The sequence below is a fragment of the Bufo gargarizans genome, chromosome 1 (genome assembly GCF_014858855.1).
Source record: "Bufo gargarizans isolate SCDJY-AF-19 chromosome 1, ASM1485885v1, whole genome shotgun sequence".
NCBI classification, from domain to species: domain Eukaryota; kingdom Metazoa; phylum Chordata; class Amphibia; order Anura; family Bufonidae; genus Bufo; species Bufo gargarizans.
Window position 1 is genome coordinate 577,935,480 of NC_058080.1, and position 19,103 is coordinate 577,954,582.

A 19,103-nucleotide genomic window follows, 5' to 3' on the forward strand; every position below is an offset into this window, starting at 1 on the left:
TAAAGCATAACCACACTGCAAATCATAAGAGTTGGCAGGGCAGGGTCATCTTTTAGCTGGTGCCACCATATTCATGCCTAGATGGATTCAACATGGCTTCTTAAAACAACATGGAATCTCTTAGGAGTATAGAAACAGCATAAAGTGCACAGAAGAGTTAACCCGAGGGCATAAAAGGACATAATTGCAGTTTTTTTATATAGATTTTTAGGGTAATTTCAGACAAGTGTGTTCAGTGCGGAAAAAAGTGGGTGAACATGATTTCCCGCTATGGAAACCGCTCCTTTCACAGTATCGCATTACATTATAATGATTTATAATGGTGTGTGTCTCTGCCCAACCTTGCATCTACTGATTTATAGTGACAGCATTATGTCACTATACCGTAAGTCAGTAGATACGGGTCATAAAGATACACAACATTTATAAATCAGTATAATTCCATGTGATCCTGTAACAGAGACCAGTGTCCATAACGTGAAATAAAGCTCTCACACAGGGCGTGTTTTCCACACTGGACACGCTCCTCTGAAATTAACCTTATCATCAGGATAGGTCATCATTATCACAGGGGTCCAAGTACCGGCACCACCACCGATCAACTGTGTCAGGGAGCCGCTGTGCTCACCGGAGTCTGGTGCCAAGGATATCGCTGTACGTTGTATAGTGGCAGCGCTTGGCATTGCAGCTCGGCCCCAATGACTTGGATGGAGCGGAGCTGCAGCCAGGACATGTGACTGATGTACAGTGATGTCACTGGTCTAGGAAGAGGCTGCGGCGCTCAAGGCCTCTTCTAACAGCTGATTGGCAGGGGGTCCTAGGTGTTACACCCCTCCAGATCTGATACTGATGACCTATCCTGAGGATAAGTTAAAACTAGGATAAACCCCTTAAAGTCATTCCAGTGGAAGGGTTTGTGTGATGATACAAATATAATAAACGGCGATGAGACTGCACATTGTGCTTTACTTTTTGTTGTGTTTCTTTTCTATTTTACTGTTGGTTATTTGTGTGGCTGAGATACCACAGACAGAGGTTTAGTTCCTCTTTCTATGTAAATCTGAACGCAGGTGCAACACATTCGCACATCGCCCAGCCCTTGTAGACAGCGTCCTTTGTATGTCATAGGCAGACGAGGAGCTCAATATCCTGCTTATCTTTACTAAACAAGAGAAACCTGTTTCCCACACTTTCAAATCAAGAAAACACTTAATCGTTATGTGTAATAAATTACCTAAACTGCGTAGTCTACCCTGTTGAGAGGGGTGGGGGGGGGGGGGTGCTAATGTCCAGTTGTCAGTTTATTCATAAATATTCAGGAGGAATAACAGAGGGACGGCACAACGCAAGGCTATGAAAAAATGCTTAAGAATGGTTATTTCACTGGGAATAATCAGGAGTAATGATGTGTCCTCTTTAAACAGCCCTTACGACAGATCAGTCAGTCTTCAGCCTACCCCATTGTCTTCTCTCCCCTCTTTATAATGCTTACATTGCTGTGGCAAATGCTCAGAACATAACGGTATAAATCTCGTATCATCCCGCTTTCAAGAACATTACTGTATTTCTCTTTATTAGTGTCATGGCCATTAAATTTAATCCATTGCTCAGAGTAAAAAATAAAATAAAATAAAAAGATATAAAAAATAATATATATATATATATATAATGTGTTTTTTTTTTTTTTTTTAGTATGGTTCTCCCATCCTGACTCTGGACTCTTTCTTTAAAGTCCCTGCTCCTCTGGGTACAAGTGAATGCACAGACAGTAACCCAGTAGGTAAGACTGTTTACAATTTGTGAAGATGCTGTTTTATTCTTTATTGTATAATTTTCCCCCCAATGTTTCACAAATCTATCTAACTCACCAATATGAAGGATTGATAGATTGGGGCACATTTAAAGGGGTTATCCAGGAAAATATATTTTTGACTTATCCTCAGAATAGGTCATCAGTATCAGATCGGGGGGGGGGGGGGGGGGGTGCCACCTGGAACCCTCGCCGATCAGCTGTTAGAAGAGGCCTTGTGCGCTGCAGCCTCTTCCTAGACCAGTGACATCACTGTACATCAGTCACGTGGCCTGGTTGCAGCACTGCTAAAATCAATGGGGCTGAGCTCCTAAACAAGCACTACCCCTATACAATGTACAGCACTATCCTTGGAGAGCTGCCGGGAACCTGCATCACTCACTATAAGGGTCCATTCACACGTCCGTAAGTGTTTTGCGGATCCGCAAAACACGGACACTGGCAATGTGCATTCTGCAATTTGCGGACCGCACATCGCCGTCACTAGAAAAGAAAATGCCTAATCTTGTCCGCAATTGCGGACAAGAATAGGACATGTTCTATTTTTTTGCGGAAACGGAAGCACAGATGCGGAAGTGCGGATCCGCGAATGCGGACAGCACATTCCGGCCCCATTGAAAATGAATGGGTCTGCACCCTTTTCCGCAAAATTGCGGAACGGATGCAGACCCATTTTGCGAACGTGTGAATGGACCCTAACAGCGGCTCCCTGAGACAGCTGATCGGCGCGGATACCGGGACTTGGACCCCCGCTAATGTGATAACGATGACCTATCCTAAGGATAAATTATCATTTCCCAGATAACCCCTTTAATATTGCAACTGTGTAAGAATTCTGGGACACATGACTTACACTGCATTTTATTAATGGTTTCTGTCACACCTGACAAGGGGCATTGCTTAGCAGAAAAGGAGAAGCAACACCGTGTGCCAAAAGTGTGCCAGAACTGTCATACAATTCTGCTGTAAATGAAGCCAGCTAATTAGGCTACTTTCATCCTAGTGTTTTGGCTTTCCATTTGTGAGATCCGTTCAGGGCTCTCACAAGCAGTCCAAAACGGATCAGTTTTACCCTAATGCATTCTGAATGGTAAAGGATCTGCTCAGAATGCATCAGTTTGCCTCTGTTCAGTCTCCATTCCGCTGTGGAGGCGGACACCAAAACGGTGCCTGCAGCATTTTGCTGTCCGCCTGACGAAGCGTAGCCAAACGGATCCGTCCTGGCACACAATGTAAGTCAATAGGGACAGATCCGTTTTCTATGACACAATCTGGCACAATAGAAAACGATCCGTCCTCCATTAACTTACATTGTGTGCCAGGACAGATCCGTCATGGCTATATAAGACATAATACAACTGTAACGGAAGCGTTTTTGCAGATCCATGACGGATCCGCAAAAAACGCTAGTGTGATAGTAGCTTAATATGTGGGATAAACGTAGACTAGACAGTCTAAATAGGCATCAGATTTATCATCCAGCATCAGTCACTGTGATAAATCTGGCACCTATTTAGGCTACAGTCACACGACCGTAGTGTTTTGCGGTCTGCAAATTACGGATCTGCAAAACATGTATACCGGCCCTTGTGCGTTCTGCAATTTGCGGACTGCAAATGGCCGCCACTATATACAGACTATAATAGAAAATGCCTATTCTTATCCGAATGCAGACAAGAATAGGACATTCTCTATCTTTTTTGCAGGGCCACGGAATGGAACATCGGTTGCGGACTGCACATTATGTGCTGTCTGCATCTTTTGTGGCCCCATTGAAATAAATGGGTCCGCACCCGTTTTGCAATTTTGTGTCTCACAGGGTCGTATGAATGAGCCCTTAGACTGTCTGCTCTATAGCTTTCCCTATCTAAGTTTTACATGTTCTCTGTTCGCTCTTTGTGTCTGATATAAAGGTTATGGTTCTGTGGGTTGATAATTAAAGTAATCGGCAGTATTGTCCGCCAAATGGATTGTGCTTTGCATATGAACACTGCATGGATGAACTGGTCTTTTCTATAGGATTTCTGGAGAGCCAAGATTTCACATGTAGCCGAAACATTCAGATTGAAAATTGCTCAATCCCTGTCCTGACTCTAGGAACCTACAGAGACATTGGCGTTTTGACTGTGAGTAATTTAAAAGTGGACTGATTATTATTCTCATCCGTTATTTATGAAGATCCAGCATACTACACCGCTCTGCATAGAATGCAAATATAAAATGGGATATTTTCTTAAGTGAGTGCAGAATACTTGAGATTTCTTACTCTAAAGTCACTTTCCCTGTTCATTCCTATGAGATGTCTCCTAGGAAAGAATACAGAAATCGACTTCCGGTCCACCCAAAAACGCTGGACGATTCCGCTAGTCAGAGCGCTGTTACCTGGTATAACAAGGGCCTGGAACAGAAGTAAGCAGCCTGAGGAGATAAATGGGTGTTTCTAGATATAATGTTTTAGAAGATAGAAGTTGTAAAGTTTTTTTTAAAAGTTCCTGAACATTTTTTTTTTTTTTAATTCCTTGCCACTTTGGCGCTGCTGCTCTTTCCTGCAGAGGTGATTTGTGGTGCTTACCAGTCGCTGACCTCGGGGGTCTCATGCTGTACATGCATGCCACTGGACTCTTTACAAATCCAAGACCATCTCTGAAACATCATTTATTCAACATGATTTATTTTGTCTTGTCTTTTTCTTCATAATAAATGTTATTATTTTTTTTTTACATATTATGGCAGGTGCCTACTTCACAAAATGCGGTAAGAATTTTTTATTCTGTTCAGTATCTTGTACTACTAATGATTTGTGTGAAGAATCTTATTTCTGTTTGGGCAGCATTCTCATGCAGACGCTGCTGGTCTCTACATTTTGAGCTGTGATTTTACTTCACATTCTAGCAAACATCATATTGCAATGTACGTATCCGGTTATCGGTAAATGTCTTGAGATTATATATTTTTTGTTTTATTGCAGATTAATGTGGTTCTTCAGGCTATTACAGTAAAATCTGTGGATGGAGCGGTCTTTCGTGGAAACCTTAGTGACTATGTACCTTCCTATGACAACACTACAGGGATTTGTAATGATGTTGTTCTTGGGGTAAGAAGTTATGCCATGCTGTATAAGGCACAGGAGGAAAGTTAATGTTATGTTAGTGTTCTGTATTGAAATGACAAGCTGGACAAATACCTCCTGTCCTCATCTGCATGGGGACAGGAGGTATGGCACTGAAGGCAGCACTATTCCTTCTGTCAAAAATGATGTGAACCGCAATGGACTGACCTCATTTAAGTCAAAGGACTCTGTTGGTTCCTGGTGATGTCTGCCTTATGGCAGAAACACAATGATGAGAACAGAGCCTCATATTTAGTCACTCATTTTGTTCATTATAGCAAAATTGCACAATATTAAAGGGGTATTCCCATCTTAGACAATAGGGGCATATCGCTAGGCTATACCCCCGTTGTCTGATAGGTGTGGGTCCCAGTGGACCCGTACCTATATCTAGAACGGAGGGAGGAGCGCTGTGGCTGGAGGACCCCAGATTTGCCAGGGTCCGTCTACCACCAAGCGCTAATTCCCACCTCTCCCATAGAAGTGAATGGGAGCGTGCCGTGCATGCGCGGCCCATGCTCCCATTCATTTCTGTGGGGCAGCGCTCGGCTATTTTCGGCGGCCCCATAGAATTGAATGGAGGGCTTTGTTCATCCATTTGTCCATTACGCAAACAGAACATGTCCTAAGCCTGGCTGAGAAAAGCAGACCACAGACCCATTTAAGTCAATGGGTCCACAAAAAAAGCAGATGAAACACGGACAGTATCAATATTTTGCAGATCCGCAATTTGAGGACCACAAAATACATGTAGTCATGTGCATGAGGCCTTATGCAGTGTCTATAAATATGATCTTCCATTTCTCCAATGTGTTCATTTTGATTGTATAATAATATGGTATGACGCACAGACTGGAATCAACTTGGCAGAAAGTGTCAGTGAAATCAATTCTGAGCCTTTGTTTAGAGCCGAGGTGACTTCCACTTTTCTTCCAGCCACCATAGAAATAGCATATCCAACCGGCTGGCATTTTAATGGACTCAGTGAAGATAGCTGTTGACCCCATTGTAGCTGGATCAACAGCCATCTCGGGCTCTGTTTGCTTCCTTTAGACATTCCATCATGCTTGTAAATGGGAGGAATGCAGTGCTATTTTATTGTTTAGTTCTGTCTTCAGCTGTGTCAATTTCTCTATTCATTCCTATAAGGACTCATGTACATGAACGTATTTTTGGTCCGCATCCAATCCACATTATTTGACCCATTCTCTTCAGTGGGGTCACAAAAGATACGGGCAGCACTCCCGTATGTCTGTTTCGTGGCCCCGCAAAAAAATAGAAAATTTTTACGGACAAGGATAGGACTGTTCTGTAGAGGATAGGCCATTCTGTACCTACGACCCTAGGCCTCACAATAGGGCTCTCATGGGAAAGAATAGAGAAACTGACTTCCTGTCCACCCATTAGACTCTGTGTCAGGTGACAGCTGAGGACCAGAACAAAGTGGATATCACAGTCACCAGTAAGAAGATTACCACAACTTACATTGTGTACTTTTCTAATGGGTCAAAGACGACATGTTTTTGGGGATGCTCCTTTAAAGAGGTATTCCCATCTAAGCCATCCATGCTAAGATCATTAGCATGGATGGCTTAGATGGTGGCCACCATTGTTTGTGGTGGCCACAAGTGGTCGGGGTTACAGCAGCAGCCTATGCTATGATGTTTCTAGAACTCTCATTTACTTTCTATGGAAACTGTGAAAATTGTAGAATGAGTGAAACTTTTAACGGACAATTGTATGTTATGATAAAGAAGCTGTTACACATGCATCCTGGGCTTTCTGATCTGGTCAGAGGTACGTATTTGAGTAATGGTACCATACATTTACAGAGTAAGGTAGAATTTTGTCATTTCAGGCTTAATGTATGATTATGTGACGTGGTGCTTGGTTTTTTGTGTTTTATTTCTTAGGGAAGCTATACGTTTACGTACACAAATAAAGGGGAAATCACAAGCATTGCAGCATCTTTTATTCTTGGAGCCATTGACCAGAACATGGTCCAACAGAACTTCCAGATACGTTTCATTGAGGTACAGAAAGCTGCATTTTTATTTAAGCACTATATGTTGCTTTGCAGTTGAGGAATTGGACCTGTTGTCCAGAGCAGTAAGTCAGGTTAAAGAATGAAGGGAGTGATCTGATCGGTTGTTGATGGGATGATATTCTACAGGAAAATCGTATGAAATGAATGAGCCAGGAGCTCTTGAATACAAGAACTCCTGAAAACATTCTTTACAGAGTGGACTGCAGTGATTTGGTCCCACTGGAGTTGCTCAACAGGGATTTAAGAGATTACAGCACAGAAAAGTAAGTGTCACCAGTTTGTAGTGTCCTCAGTCTGGACAGCATAAAACTGGTGACAAGTACTATTTGGTAGATATCTTACATTATTCATAGCTCCTCAACATTGAAATTGCAGCACCAAGAAGGTAAAGTTGTGGAATTATAGAAATTACGGGATCAAAAGACATGTTGATTATATGCAACTTATAAAAAATGGAATTAAAATTTTCTAAACTTCTGAGGAATGTTCCGCCATGTTGAATGCACTTGAGAACACAAGATTCGCTGCTGGCAGCTCCTTTTGCAATTGTCATCCAGTGACGTTCCAGTTGTGCTCGATGGGGGACAAGTCTGGAGATGCCACAGATCATGGTATCCTATTTAGACCACACAGGCTGCTTTACAGTAGCATGAGCAACATGCGTCCTGACGTTGTCCTGTTGAAAAACGACTCCAGGGACTCTTTTGAGTAATGGCTGTACCACTGGTTCCACAACCAAATCAATGTTAGTGTACCTGAAATGAAGACTAGAAGGTCAGCCATAGAATGGAGGTAGGTGCTTGAAAATGTGATCATCCGCAGATCTTTGCGACATTGGTACTTCCTCGATTTACATTACCTTTTGGCTTGTCCTTTTTGGTTTTGCAATTTCAGTTTTGGGGAGTGTATATTTGGCTCCTGTAAACTTTCCACCAGTTGCTGTTATAGCTCTCTTCTGAGTTCTCCAATGCATTTAGTGGCATATTGGTAGAATTCTGAATTCGGCTTTAAATATGAATGGAGAACACAATAACCTTGATTCATCAAGACCGGCGTCTGCTAGGCGCAGGCCTCGTCGTAAATGACATGGCTCCTCTGGCAGTCCGTGCGCCGAAATTAAATCTGTGGCAGCTCGGAACTACCATAGATTTCAGTCTTTATTTGTATCACTTTCCCACATAAATAATAATGAATGAGCTGGGACCCATGGCCCTGCCCACACTCTGCCCTCGTTGCATTCATTTTTTGTAAAATTGCCAAGGGCGGTCTAGAATGCCAATTGCAACTAGAAAAGTCACAATGGCATCCACATGGCAGCAATTGTTTGTTGGGGCGGCTTCAATATGAAAAGTAGTTTTCCAGATCGGACATCCATGATATACTTATCCCAAATGTTCTGTCACTGAAAATCTTTTCCGTTCACCTGAATGTGGTTTACAGAAATTCATTTGTTTCGCACCAAAACAACCCTATTCAGATGAACAGAACAGATTTTCAGTCGCAGAAAAGTTTCTACAGCAGAATCTGCCGCTTGTGAAGGCGTCCTAACACTGCAAACAAATTTGGATGAATGTAACTAAAAAAGACTGAAGAGGGTTTCGGGGAGTCAGGGAACTGAACATACTGCAATACTGGAAATTCCTGATATAGGCATACTATAGGGATCAAGTATTGCAGTACATTGGCCATACTAGATTAGCGCTCAAATGTAGAAACTCCTTACAGTACATGACATTTATATAGATGATGGACTCTTTAAAGAGGTCTCCAGGAATACAGATTTTTCAGCAAGTTCCCCTAGCCTGCCTCTGAAAACAGAAGATTCATACTTCCCTGCTCCTGTGTCCTCTTCTGTTCCAGTCGCCAGCTCGTTCTCTTCTGGCATTGCAAGGGGCATGATCGCATGCTCTGCTGCAGCCAATGATTGGCTTCAGTGGTGGCGTGGCCAGAAGCAGCATGTCACTGCTGAAGCCAGTAAATCCGTATTCCCAGAGAACCCCTTTAAGGCTGTAGTACAGCATTATATTACTAATATGGTGGATTGCCAGATATTAGTCTGTAAGAGGACAGATCCCGGAATGTGAGCGCTATTTGGAGAATCCTAATGACTTTTTTATAACAAGGTTTTGCATTTATGGCATAATGGCTGTAACTTTGTGCTTCTGTTTGGATACTGTACAACTGAACCATGGTGCAGAAGATAGAGCGAAGAGTTCACAGGAGTGTCTGGCTAATCCAGTGCTTGTCTTCCCTTCCGCGATAACTGGTGATTAATGGAGGAATAGTATTTATATTGTTTTCCCTGTGAAATCATTAACCCGACATAGAAACAGTTGCTGATTGCTCAAAGCCGTTGGTACAGATTGTGCTTCTGATGTAAATACTATTTTCTCTGAGTTGAAAGGAATAAGAAATATTAATGCAACAGTCAACAATGTCTTATTGACCTAAGTGTTATCTTTGTGTCCATCAAACCCATGGCACTAACCTTCTGTTCTGTTACAGAATGGCACAGCTCCCACCCCTCTCAGTGGGAATCCGGGCTACGTATTTGGGCTGCCTGTGGTTGCTGGGTTTAAATTGCCACAATATCCTTTTTGAATTTGGTGTTTGACTTATATAAGCGTACATGGTTTTGTGGGCCACATGTGGTTATTGCTTACAAGATCATTATAGTACTGATGTTGAAAGGGTTCTGTCATCATTAATATATTTTTCCAGGATGTCCTCCATGACAGCACCCATGAAGGATGTCCCTATTGGCTTCTGTAGGAACAGGAAGAGAGACAGTTTAAAAGGCCCCTCCCCACCCCCTTTCTCCAGTGTTCTTCCTGTCCCTACTGGGATAGGGGGAGTGAGACAAACTCCCTCCTAGTAAGTTAGGTAGGGAATGGGTGGTCAGGGGGTGCTTACCTCTCCTCTTCAGACTCCTGCAGCCCCTTAACCAGCACCCCTCTGGGAAGTGGTCCCCTGGTTTAGTCCCCAGTACCTTTTTCTGAAGCATGGCTGCAAGGATCGGGGACGCCGAAGCCACTTCTCCCTCCTGGAGCTCTGGGCTCGGCAGCGGCTCCTGTGCTCCCATGCGCGCGCTAGGCCTGGATTGACGAGCGCTCCCACGTGACCGAAAGCCAGCGCCCGTCACCGAAAGTGTCATGGCGGCGCGCATCGGCATGCTGGAGACCTTCTGAATCAGGAGGTCTTGCATGTCTAGGGGGTTGACTCTTCCCATGAAGAGCGGGAGAAGGCGGAGCCAGGCGGCGACGGGCAGATCGGTAAGAAAAAAATATTTAAATGTCTGATGGCAACCTGGTGAGGTTGCATCATGAAGGTCCAGGCGTCTAACAAGCAGGAGACTTGCTCAGACTCCCCCATCCAGGCCCCTGTAAGTAGCGGCTTTTATGTGCTTAGACAGGGGTTTTTATGGGAAACTTTGACTCTAAAAGTAGTCTCTATTCCGTTTTCCCTTTTAGACTACAAATGAGTCAGGGCACAAATCACATGGAGACCCTAAAAAGAAGGGAAGAAAGTGTGCGACCTGCCAAACAAGGTTTTTGGAGCCATATAAAAAACAATTATGCCCAGAATGCCTTTCCAAAATTCTTAAGGACGAGCGGTCATCTCTACTCTCGGATTTGAGATCTATCGTACAATTTCCCCCCCCCCCCCCCCTCCCCTCCAAAAGAGCTAGGATCCAGTTAGACTCTGATTCAGAGGAAGAGGGATTATGTGCTTCAGATGAAATGGAAGATGAGAACTCAGTGGCCTATCCTCAGGAAGAACAAAGAAGATATTTATTTTCATCCGAGAAACTAGACCCACTACTCACCGCCATTAGGCAGACCATGGCTATTGAGGAGGAGGAACAGGCGCGCTCCGTTGAAGACGAAATGTTCAGGGGCCTTAAAGTCAGAAAAAGGAAGGTCTTCCCAGTAAATGAAAATTTAAAAGACCTCATTACAGAAGAATGGGCAGATGGAGAAAAGAAGCTCTTCATTCCCAGAGAATTTAAAAACAGACTGCGCTTTGATCCAAAGGACACTAATCTCTGGGACGAGGTCCCAAAAGTAGATGTCCAGGTGGCCAAGGTATTAAAAAATACCTCAATCCTGTTTGAGGATTCGTCGCAGCTGAGTGATCCCATGGATCGGAAGTTGGATGGTCTACTGAAAAAATCCTGGGAGTCAGGGGCGGCTGCAATTAACACTAACATTGCTGCCACTTCAGCTTCCAGAGCCTTAGTCCTATGGATAAATCAACTAGAGAATCACCTCAGGGCTAAGACATCCAGGGAAGAGATCCTAGAGTCACTCCCTTTGCTAAAGATGGCCTAAAGTTTCCTGGCTGACGCTTCAGTGGAATCTATTAGATTTGCAGCTAAATCACAGTCTCAGACTAACGCTGCTAGATGTGCCCTCTGGCTCAAGTCCTGGTCTTGGGATGTAGCGTCTAAAAACAGACTCTGCTCCATACCATCCTCTGGTTCTTTCATGTTCGGCCCAGTCTTGGACGCTATCCTCCAAAACGCGGCTGATAACAAAAAAATGGTTTCCTGAAGAAAGACCTAAAAAAACGCAGCCCTTTCGTAGAGCCTCTGGCCACAATCAGGCTAAGTCTTATAGAGGGAAAGGTAAATCAGGCCGTTGGAGCTACCCCAAAGGGGGCAGGGGAAGGGGTTTCCTCTTCAACCCCAATACCAACACATGGAAACCATGACGCCAGACCGGTAGGGGGGAGACTTCGTCACTTTTGGAAAAATTGGAAGCGAGTTACCCACAATCAGTGGATCCTGGACTACATCAGGGACGGCTTCAGGATAGATTTCAGAAATCCTCCTCCACAAACCTTCCAGTTGACTTACTTCGAATCTCCTCTCCTCCAGCAACAACTGCTGTCAGATGTACAAAAGTTTCTGGTTCTGGGAGCCGTCACCCAGGTCCCTCCTCCCCAACATTTCACAGGACACTATTCAAGACTATTTTTTGTGAAGAAACCAGACGGGTCAGTAAGGAAGATCATCAATTTAAAATTTCTAAACAAGTGGGTGACCTACTACAGGTTTAAGATGGAATCAATAAGGTCCACTACTCCTTTGATCCCACCAGGTGCTCACCTTTTCACATTGGATCTCAAGGATGCGTACTACCACATCCCCATACATCTTCAACATCAACAGTATCTAAGGTTTGCGCTCAAGTACAAGGAGGAGATTCTTCACTACCAATTTCAGTGCCTGCCGTTCGGGATTTCATCTGCCCCCCCCCATCTCTTCACAAAGATAGTATCGGAAATTATGGCCTATCTTCACCAGAATTCGATTACAATTGTTCCCTACTTGGACGATTTTCTGCTGATAGCAGATTCAGTACAAAAGCTGGAGGGGGACATCCATCAGACTTTAGTACTAGGTCCGATTTTTGATAGTTTACAATCCACCCCAGATCTTTGAATAGGGACAGACACGAGGAAAGAATTCCTGGGCACTCTCCTGGACACGAGGACACAGCACTCCTTTCTGCCGGAGAGGAAACAAATCAATATAAGAGAAAAAATGGAGTCGTTCAAAAGGAAGAGAACCCACTCAATCAGAGAAGCTATGCAGATCCTGGGACTGATGACCACCTGTATTTAAATTATACCTTGGGCCCAGTTCCCCTCCAGGAGGCAGTATTGACAGCGTGGGACAGAGACCACCGCTCTCTGAACTCCAAGATAAGATTGCCAGACAGAGTATTGAAATCCCTGTCCCGGTGGATAGAACCCAAGAATTTGGAGAAGGGGGTCTCCGTGTGTACCAACATCGCTTCCAAGGTACTTGGGTGCTTCGGGACAGAATAAGGTCCTCAAATTACTGGGAACTAAAAGCAGTGCTGAAGACGCTGAGGGCATCCAAGCACATTCTCCAAGGTCAACACGTCAGGATATTATCAGACAATATAACAACAGTATGTTATCTGAAGAGACAGGGCAGAACCAGATGCCCGCCCCTTCAAGATCTAGCAGATCAGATTTTCACATGGGCAGAGAGGGAAGTTCTGTCCATTTTCAGCGACCCATTTAAAAGGTTTTCAGAACTCGAGAGCCGACTTCCTAAGCCGTCACAGAATCGACGTGGGGGAATGGAGCCTGAACAAGCAAGTTTTCAAACAGATCTGCCAGGTATGGGGCCAACCAGAGATAGATCTCTTTGCGTCCAGGGAAAATTCACAGCTGGACTGTTTCTACTCTCTAAACCCCAGTTGAAGTCCAGTGGCAGTAGACGCCCTAGCCCAGAGATGGGACCTGAAACTGGCATACGCCTTTTCTCCTCTGCCCCTAATCCCGGCAGTCTTAAAGAAGACGAGGACCAGCGCTACCACTCTGATCCTAATTGCGCCAGACTGGCCCAAGAGAGCCTGGTACCCTATCTTAAAGGAAATGTCAATCAGAGATCCGTTTCCCCTTCCACACAGGAGAGACCTGTTAACGCAAGGGCCTCTGGAGCATCCCAATCTCAACAAGCTGAGACTGGCTGCCTGGATCCTGAGAGGCAGACCCTGAGGAAGAAGGGTCTCTCCGACCAGGTAATATAAACTCTGCAACAGGGCTGTAAACCAGTAACTTCGGCCATATATTTTAAAATATGGAAGAGGTTCTCATCTTGGCTAGCCCAAAATCACCCAGGGACTGAAAATCCGTCCATAGACCACATACTAGATTTCCTCCAGAGAGAGTTTGATATGGCTTTAAAACCTAGCACACTCCAAGGTCCAGATCTCGGCCTTAAATAGCTGCTTAGACTTTCCCTTAGCAGAATACAGGTGGGTTAAGAGGTTCATCAGGGCAGTTTTCAGAATGCGGCCCACCTTAAGACAGACTGTTCCCATGTGGCACTTAAACGTAGTACTGAGCAGCTTATGTGATTCTCCCTTCGAACCCATTGAGAATATATCTGACAAACTTCTATCCTTCGAGACGGTATTTCTACTAGCTATCACTACTGCCCGTAGTTATAAGAACACTGGAGAGAGGGGGTGGGGAGGGGCATTTTAAACTGTCTCTCTTCCTTTCCCTACAGAAGCCAATAAGGACATCCTCCATGGGTGTTGTCATTCCAGACTCCTGGAAAGCCATTTACCAGTAAACTAAATATATGTTTTTCAGCATGAGAAACTAGTTCCTTTCGTAATCTACTTTATGTTGCAAGACTGCTCCAGTTGTGAGATATTCTCTTTATTTCATTGTAATGGTGCACCCTGGTGTTTAATCTAAAGCTATTTTCACACTAGCGGCAGGACGGATCCGACAGGCTGTTCACCCTGTCGGATCCGTCCTGCCGCTATTTCACCTTGCCGCCGGACTGCCGCTCCGTCCCCATTGACTATAATGGGGATGGGGGCGGAGCTCAGGTGCAGCACGGCAAAAATCCGCCGGACTAAAAGTACTGCATGTCCGACCTTTTAGTCCGGCGGCCTCTCGCCGTGAACTGCCGTACTGCACTGGAGCTCCGCCCCCGTCCCCATTATAGTCAATGCTCAGTTCCAAATGCCACCAGACATATCTAGTGTTAGAAGCTGTGACAGTTACAGGGAGAGAGCTGCTGCAGAAATGATACAGGCTGAGTCACTAGAGCATGTGGCTCTCAATCATGGCAGCTCTACGTTCTGGTTCATACAGGGGTGGGCCATCGCTGGGGACTCCTCTCTATTATGTCCTCAATAGGAGTTGTCTTTATGAGAAAACATTTAACAGCTGAAAGAATTATTGCTCAGATCTAGTGAACTGTGCTGTCCTCTCCATCTAGGTTGGGCTGTTTCCTGCAGCCTGATCCTTCCTGAAGGCTGAATATATGACTGTGCATTTAGATGATGATGCCCATTGTGCTTTCAGTGCACACACCCAGCAGTTCTTGTTGTGCAGTAAATAAACTAGAAGACGCAGGTAGGAATTGAGGGGAAAGGTCTTCTAGGAGTGATCCAAAGTCCTAGTTTACACAGCTTGAAATTGCTCCATAGTTATGACGTGAGGCCACAAAGGTTATTAAATAAAGGTAAGATCACTTCTATAAATGCACTCCTATTTCTGTCCATTTATTAAAGGAGTATTCCGGTTTCATAATATTGATGACCTCAGGATAGGTCATCAATTGTACATCAGTGGTCCGACTGCTGGCACCCCGGCCGAATAGCTGTTTGAAGCTGTTCAAGTGAATGGGATGTAGAGCTGTAACTCGGCACCACCACTACAATGTAGACTGCTTGCAGGGTGCTACCATTCCCCTGTCAGCACTAGTCAGACAGTGTCGGGCTGTTTAGGGACACGCCCCTTTGACGAGGGGAATGGTAACACCCAGTTGTCAATTTAATCATTATTTTCTAGGAGAAATAACAGAGAAATTAAGCAGTGCAGAGTTCAAAGAAAAGGTGCTGCCGATTTGTTATTTAAAGGGGTTGTCCGCTTTTTACTATTGATGACCTGTCCTAGGATAAAGAGGTAAGTATAGCAGCATTTTTTATTTTGCAGCATTCAGGGCATGTCTGAGATTTTCTGTTATCTTGGACAACCTCTTTTAATCTGTAAGATGTTTCAATATTATTTCATCTCATATGGTCAAATGTGTCCTTAACAAACTTGAATAAATCGGGTATTGTTCAGAGTACCAATAGATTTGGACAACTGACTCTGCTCAAGAGCTCAAATGACCAAAACTGTTTAGCAGGAGAAGGACTCAGGACTCCAGTTCTGTTTGGTTATAACACGATGTCTGGCTGCAGACTGCGGTAAGGAGACTTCATAATGAGAATTTCCTTTTCAAAGCTTTGTCTTGTAGCCATAGACTAAAGACCACAACACGCAGAAGGGTTAAAATAATGTGGCAACAGAAACTGGTCCTGAGGCAAACCAGATAAAGTTTTTTAAAGGGAGTCGGTCCCCAGGAAATTCACTGTTAAATCAGATGCTGGATGTAATGATGGGCGCAATCCACTCTGCACCCTTGTTCCTCCTGCTTCCTCTGTCCGCCTCTCCTTCTCCGCCTTAATTGAGATTGCCTGTCCTGTTAATCATGGAGAGGGAGGGACTGGCAGAATGGGCAAGGGTGCAAAGAGTGATTTGGGTGGGCCCTCGGTGCACTTAAAGGGGTATTCCAGTTACAAGTCCTGTGGACAGGGGTTAGCTACACTGCCTATACCAAAAAAAAGTTGCCACCTGGATTTAACTAAGCAAATAGTTTTGAGCCTCCTATTAGATAATTACTGCATGGGCGATTATCTTTCAGCTGGCAACAAGTTATTTAACCCCAACTGGTGCAATGAGTTGCTTCTCATTTCTTAAACAACCATGTCGAAAGACACATCTCGTGGTCGTGCATAAGATGTTAGTCTGTTTGAGAAGGGTCAAATCATTGGCATGCATCAAGCAGAGAAAACATCTAAGGAGATTGCAGAAACTACTAAAATTGGGTTAAGAACTGGAAGGATAGTGGGGACCCATCGTATTCGAGGAAGAAATGTGGCGGGGAAAAAAAATCCTGAATGATCGTGATCGCCGATCACTTTAAACATTTGGTGAAATCAAATCGAAGAAAAACAGGAGAACTCAGGGCTATGTTTAATAGTGAAAGTAAGAGCATTTCCACACGCACAATGCGAAGGGAACTACTGCCTACTGTACAAGCCTGTGGGGGCAGTGCTATGATCTGGGGTTGCTGCAGTTGGTCAGGTCTAGGTTCAGCAACAGTATGTGCTCCAAGAATGAGTTCAGCTGACTACCTGAACATACTGAATGACCAGGTTATTCCATCAATGGATTTGTTCTTCCCTGATGGCACAGGCATATTCCAAGATGACAACACCAGGATTCATTGGGCTCAAATTGTGAAAGAGTGGTTCAGGGAGCATGAGACATCATTTTCACACATGGTTTGGCCAACACAGAGTCCAGACCTTAACCCCATTCAGAATCTTTGGGATGGGCTGGAGAAGGCTTTGTGCAGCAGTCAGACTCTACCATCATCAATGCAAGATCTTGGTGAAAAATGAATGCAACACTGGATGGCTATAAATCTTGTGACATTGCAGAAGCTTATCAAAACAATGCCACAGCGAAGGTTTTTTTTTTATGGTGGTGATTTTTTTTTTTTTTTTGGGACAGGCAGTGTATATCAGTGTCCATTCCAAGCCTGACACTATTCAGACAGTGTGTGATAACTATGTGGACAGAATCCTGGGTTTAGTATTGAAGAGATGCAAGCTATATTATTGTGTTGCCATTTAGGCAGTACTACCAGCTGTCATAGAGACACCGGACATATAACACCAGCTGAAATACTAAACATACGATATATTTACATATAACTGAAATGTCTTTTTCTCTCCTCTTTAGAGTCAATTATACCGGTGCTGGATTTTGTAAGCTTACCAATGCTGCCATTCTGAATGTGCTGCAAGGACAACAGTTTCCCAACTATGTGGCCCAGTTTGGGAATTCTCAGCCAGAGAATGTACTAGACTGGGTACCAATTAATACCATTACCACGGATCAAGCTGAGGTTCAGGTAACTTTACATTCCCTTGTAAAATAGCATTTAATATTTATATGATACATTTTTTAAAACAAACGTTAAGGGATAGTACTAGTATGTTCTGGGCTAAGTATAACTTCATGTTTAAGTTATTTATTAATATATTTAGGAAGTATGTTTCTGGAAGTTATGTGGCACCCCTTTTTTATGTTGACCAGTATAAGTGCACTTTTTAAAAACATTCTGAAAATTACATTTTGTTCTTGATTTTTAGGGTATGTGCAAAATCCCAGTTTCTTTAAAGCTGGAAGTTAGGTGGACAAAATTTGGGTCCTTGGTGAACCCACAGGCACAGATAGTGGATGTGGTGGAGAATATCGCCTATGCTTCTTTCCCTGTAAGTATCTATAGCTCTTGATATATCACATACATATTTCATGCTTAGACAGAGTACAACCGCTGAATATTTTACGCAGTGTAAGGAATCTAGGCACGTCTGACTGTACAATGTGTTTTTTTCACAGATTAATCTGGAAGGTGGAAGATTTCTACAGATCTCTTCCTCTGTGACTTTTGTAGATGTCTCCCAGCCAGCAAGTCCTGGTTACAAAGCTCAGCCCACCATTGATGCAAAATTGCCCTTTGATTTCTTCCACCCATTTGTATAAATACACTGGTAAAACATTACTTGTTTATCTGGCTTGCGTCTTCACATAATAATTGGCTCTGTAAATGATTGGGCAGTTTCTTGCCTTCTGGTGTTTTAACATTTCTGCAGTAAAACAGAATGAGGCAGATTTACCATTGAAAATGCACCAGATTTTAGTGCAATTTGCACCAACTGGCTTTCATACTTTGAACTGCATTTATCAGACACTTTTCTAACATTTTATGGTGAATGTGACAAAGGGGTGTGGCATATTTGAAATGGGAGTGGTTTAAGTTAGTGCGCCTCCATGCGCCAACTTATAAGTGGTGTAAACTTTAGGGCCCTTTACACTGCCTGATGTTCGGGCATATTGCTAATGTGCATTCGTACAAAAGCTCGTTAGCGATAATCTGCCTGTGTAAAGGTGCTGCCCAATGAACAAGCTAAACATCTGGTAATAGGATCATTTGTGTGGACACCTAAATCATCGTTTGCGGACAGAAGATCGCTCTGTCTACATAGCCTCTGCTGCCAGAAAACAATGGTTCTGTGTGGGGACGAGTGAGGACATTAGTGACTCTCCGTACTCTGGAGGAAAGCTCTGCATGTAAATGCATCACAGTCTCCTTCAGTCTCCTTCACTGATGAGCAGGAGCTTACCAGGAAGGAACATTTACTTCCCGACAATCCTCGATACATCAGGCCATGTAAAGGGGCCTTTAGACTAGTCTAAAGATATGACAGATTTATCATCAAGCATCAGTCAGTGTAATAAATCTGGAGCAGTTTAATGGTCCTTTCAGACGTACAGATGATTTAGCAGATTATCAGGAACGAAGCAGACAATCCTGATATCTGTCAGATCATCGGTGGAGATGAGGGTTTTATTTACATGCAACAATCACCTGTATCACTGTATGGGGACAAGCGATCAACATGTTAACTTTTCCCCATAGAGAATCATTTATTCCTGCGCAGCAGCTGGTTCTT

At 43.8% G+C, this 19,103-nt stretch overlaps 1 protein-coding gene across 1 annotated transcript in view; it reads left to right on the forward strand.

The window, feature by feature from the left end:
- Positions 1-19,103, forward strand: part of TCTN1 (tectonic family member 1) — a 36,305-nt gene that overhangs the window by 15,652 nt on the left and 1,550 nt on the right. Inside the window, exons 5-14 of the mRNA XM_044275772.1 lie at positions 1,693-1,780; positions 3,830-3,936; positions 4,544-4,564; positions 4,779-4,904; positions 6,833-6,952; positions 9,472-9,554; positions 15,582-15,722; positions 17,326-17,497; positions 17,739-17,861; positions 17,989-18,140. Of these exons, the coding sequence (XP_044131707.1) occupies positions 1,693-1,780; positions 3,830-3,936; positions 4,544-4,564; positions 4,779-4,904; positions 6,833-6,952; positions 9,472-9,554; positions 15,582-15,722; positions 17,326-17,497; positions 17,739-17,861; positions 17,989-18,132 (1,125 nt within the window). The 3' untranslated portion in view covers positions 18,133-18,140. The remainder of the gene's footprint in view (positions 1-1,692; positions 1,781-3,829; positions 3,937-4,543; positions 4,565-4,778; positions 4,905-6,832; positions 6,953-9,471; positions 9,555-15,581; positions 15,723-17,325; positions 17,498-17,738; positions 17,862-17,988; positions 18,141-19,103) is intronic.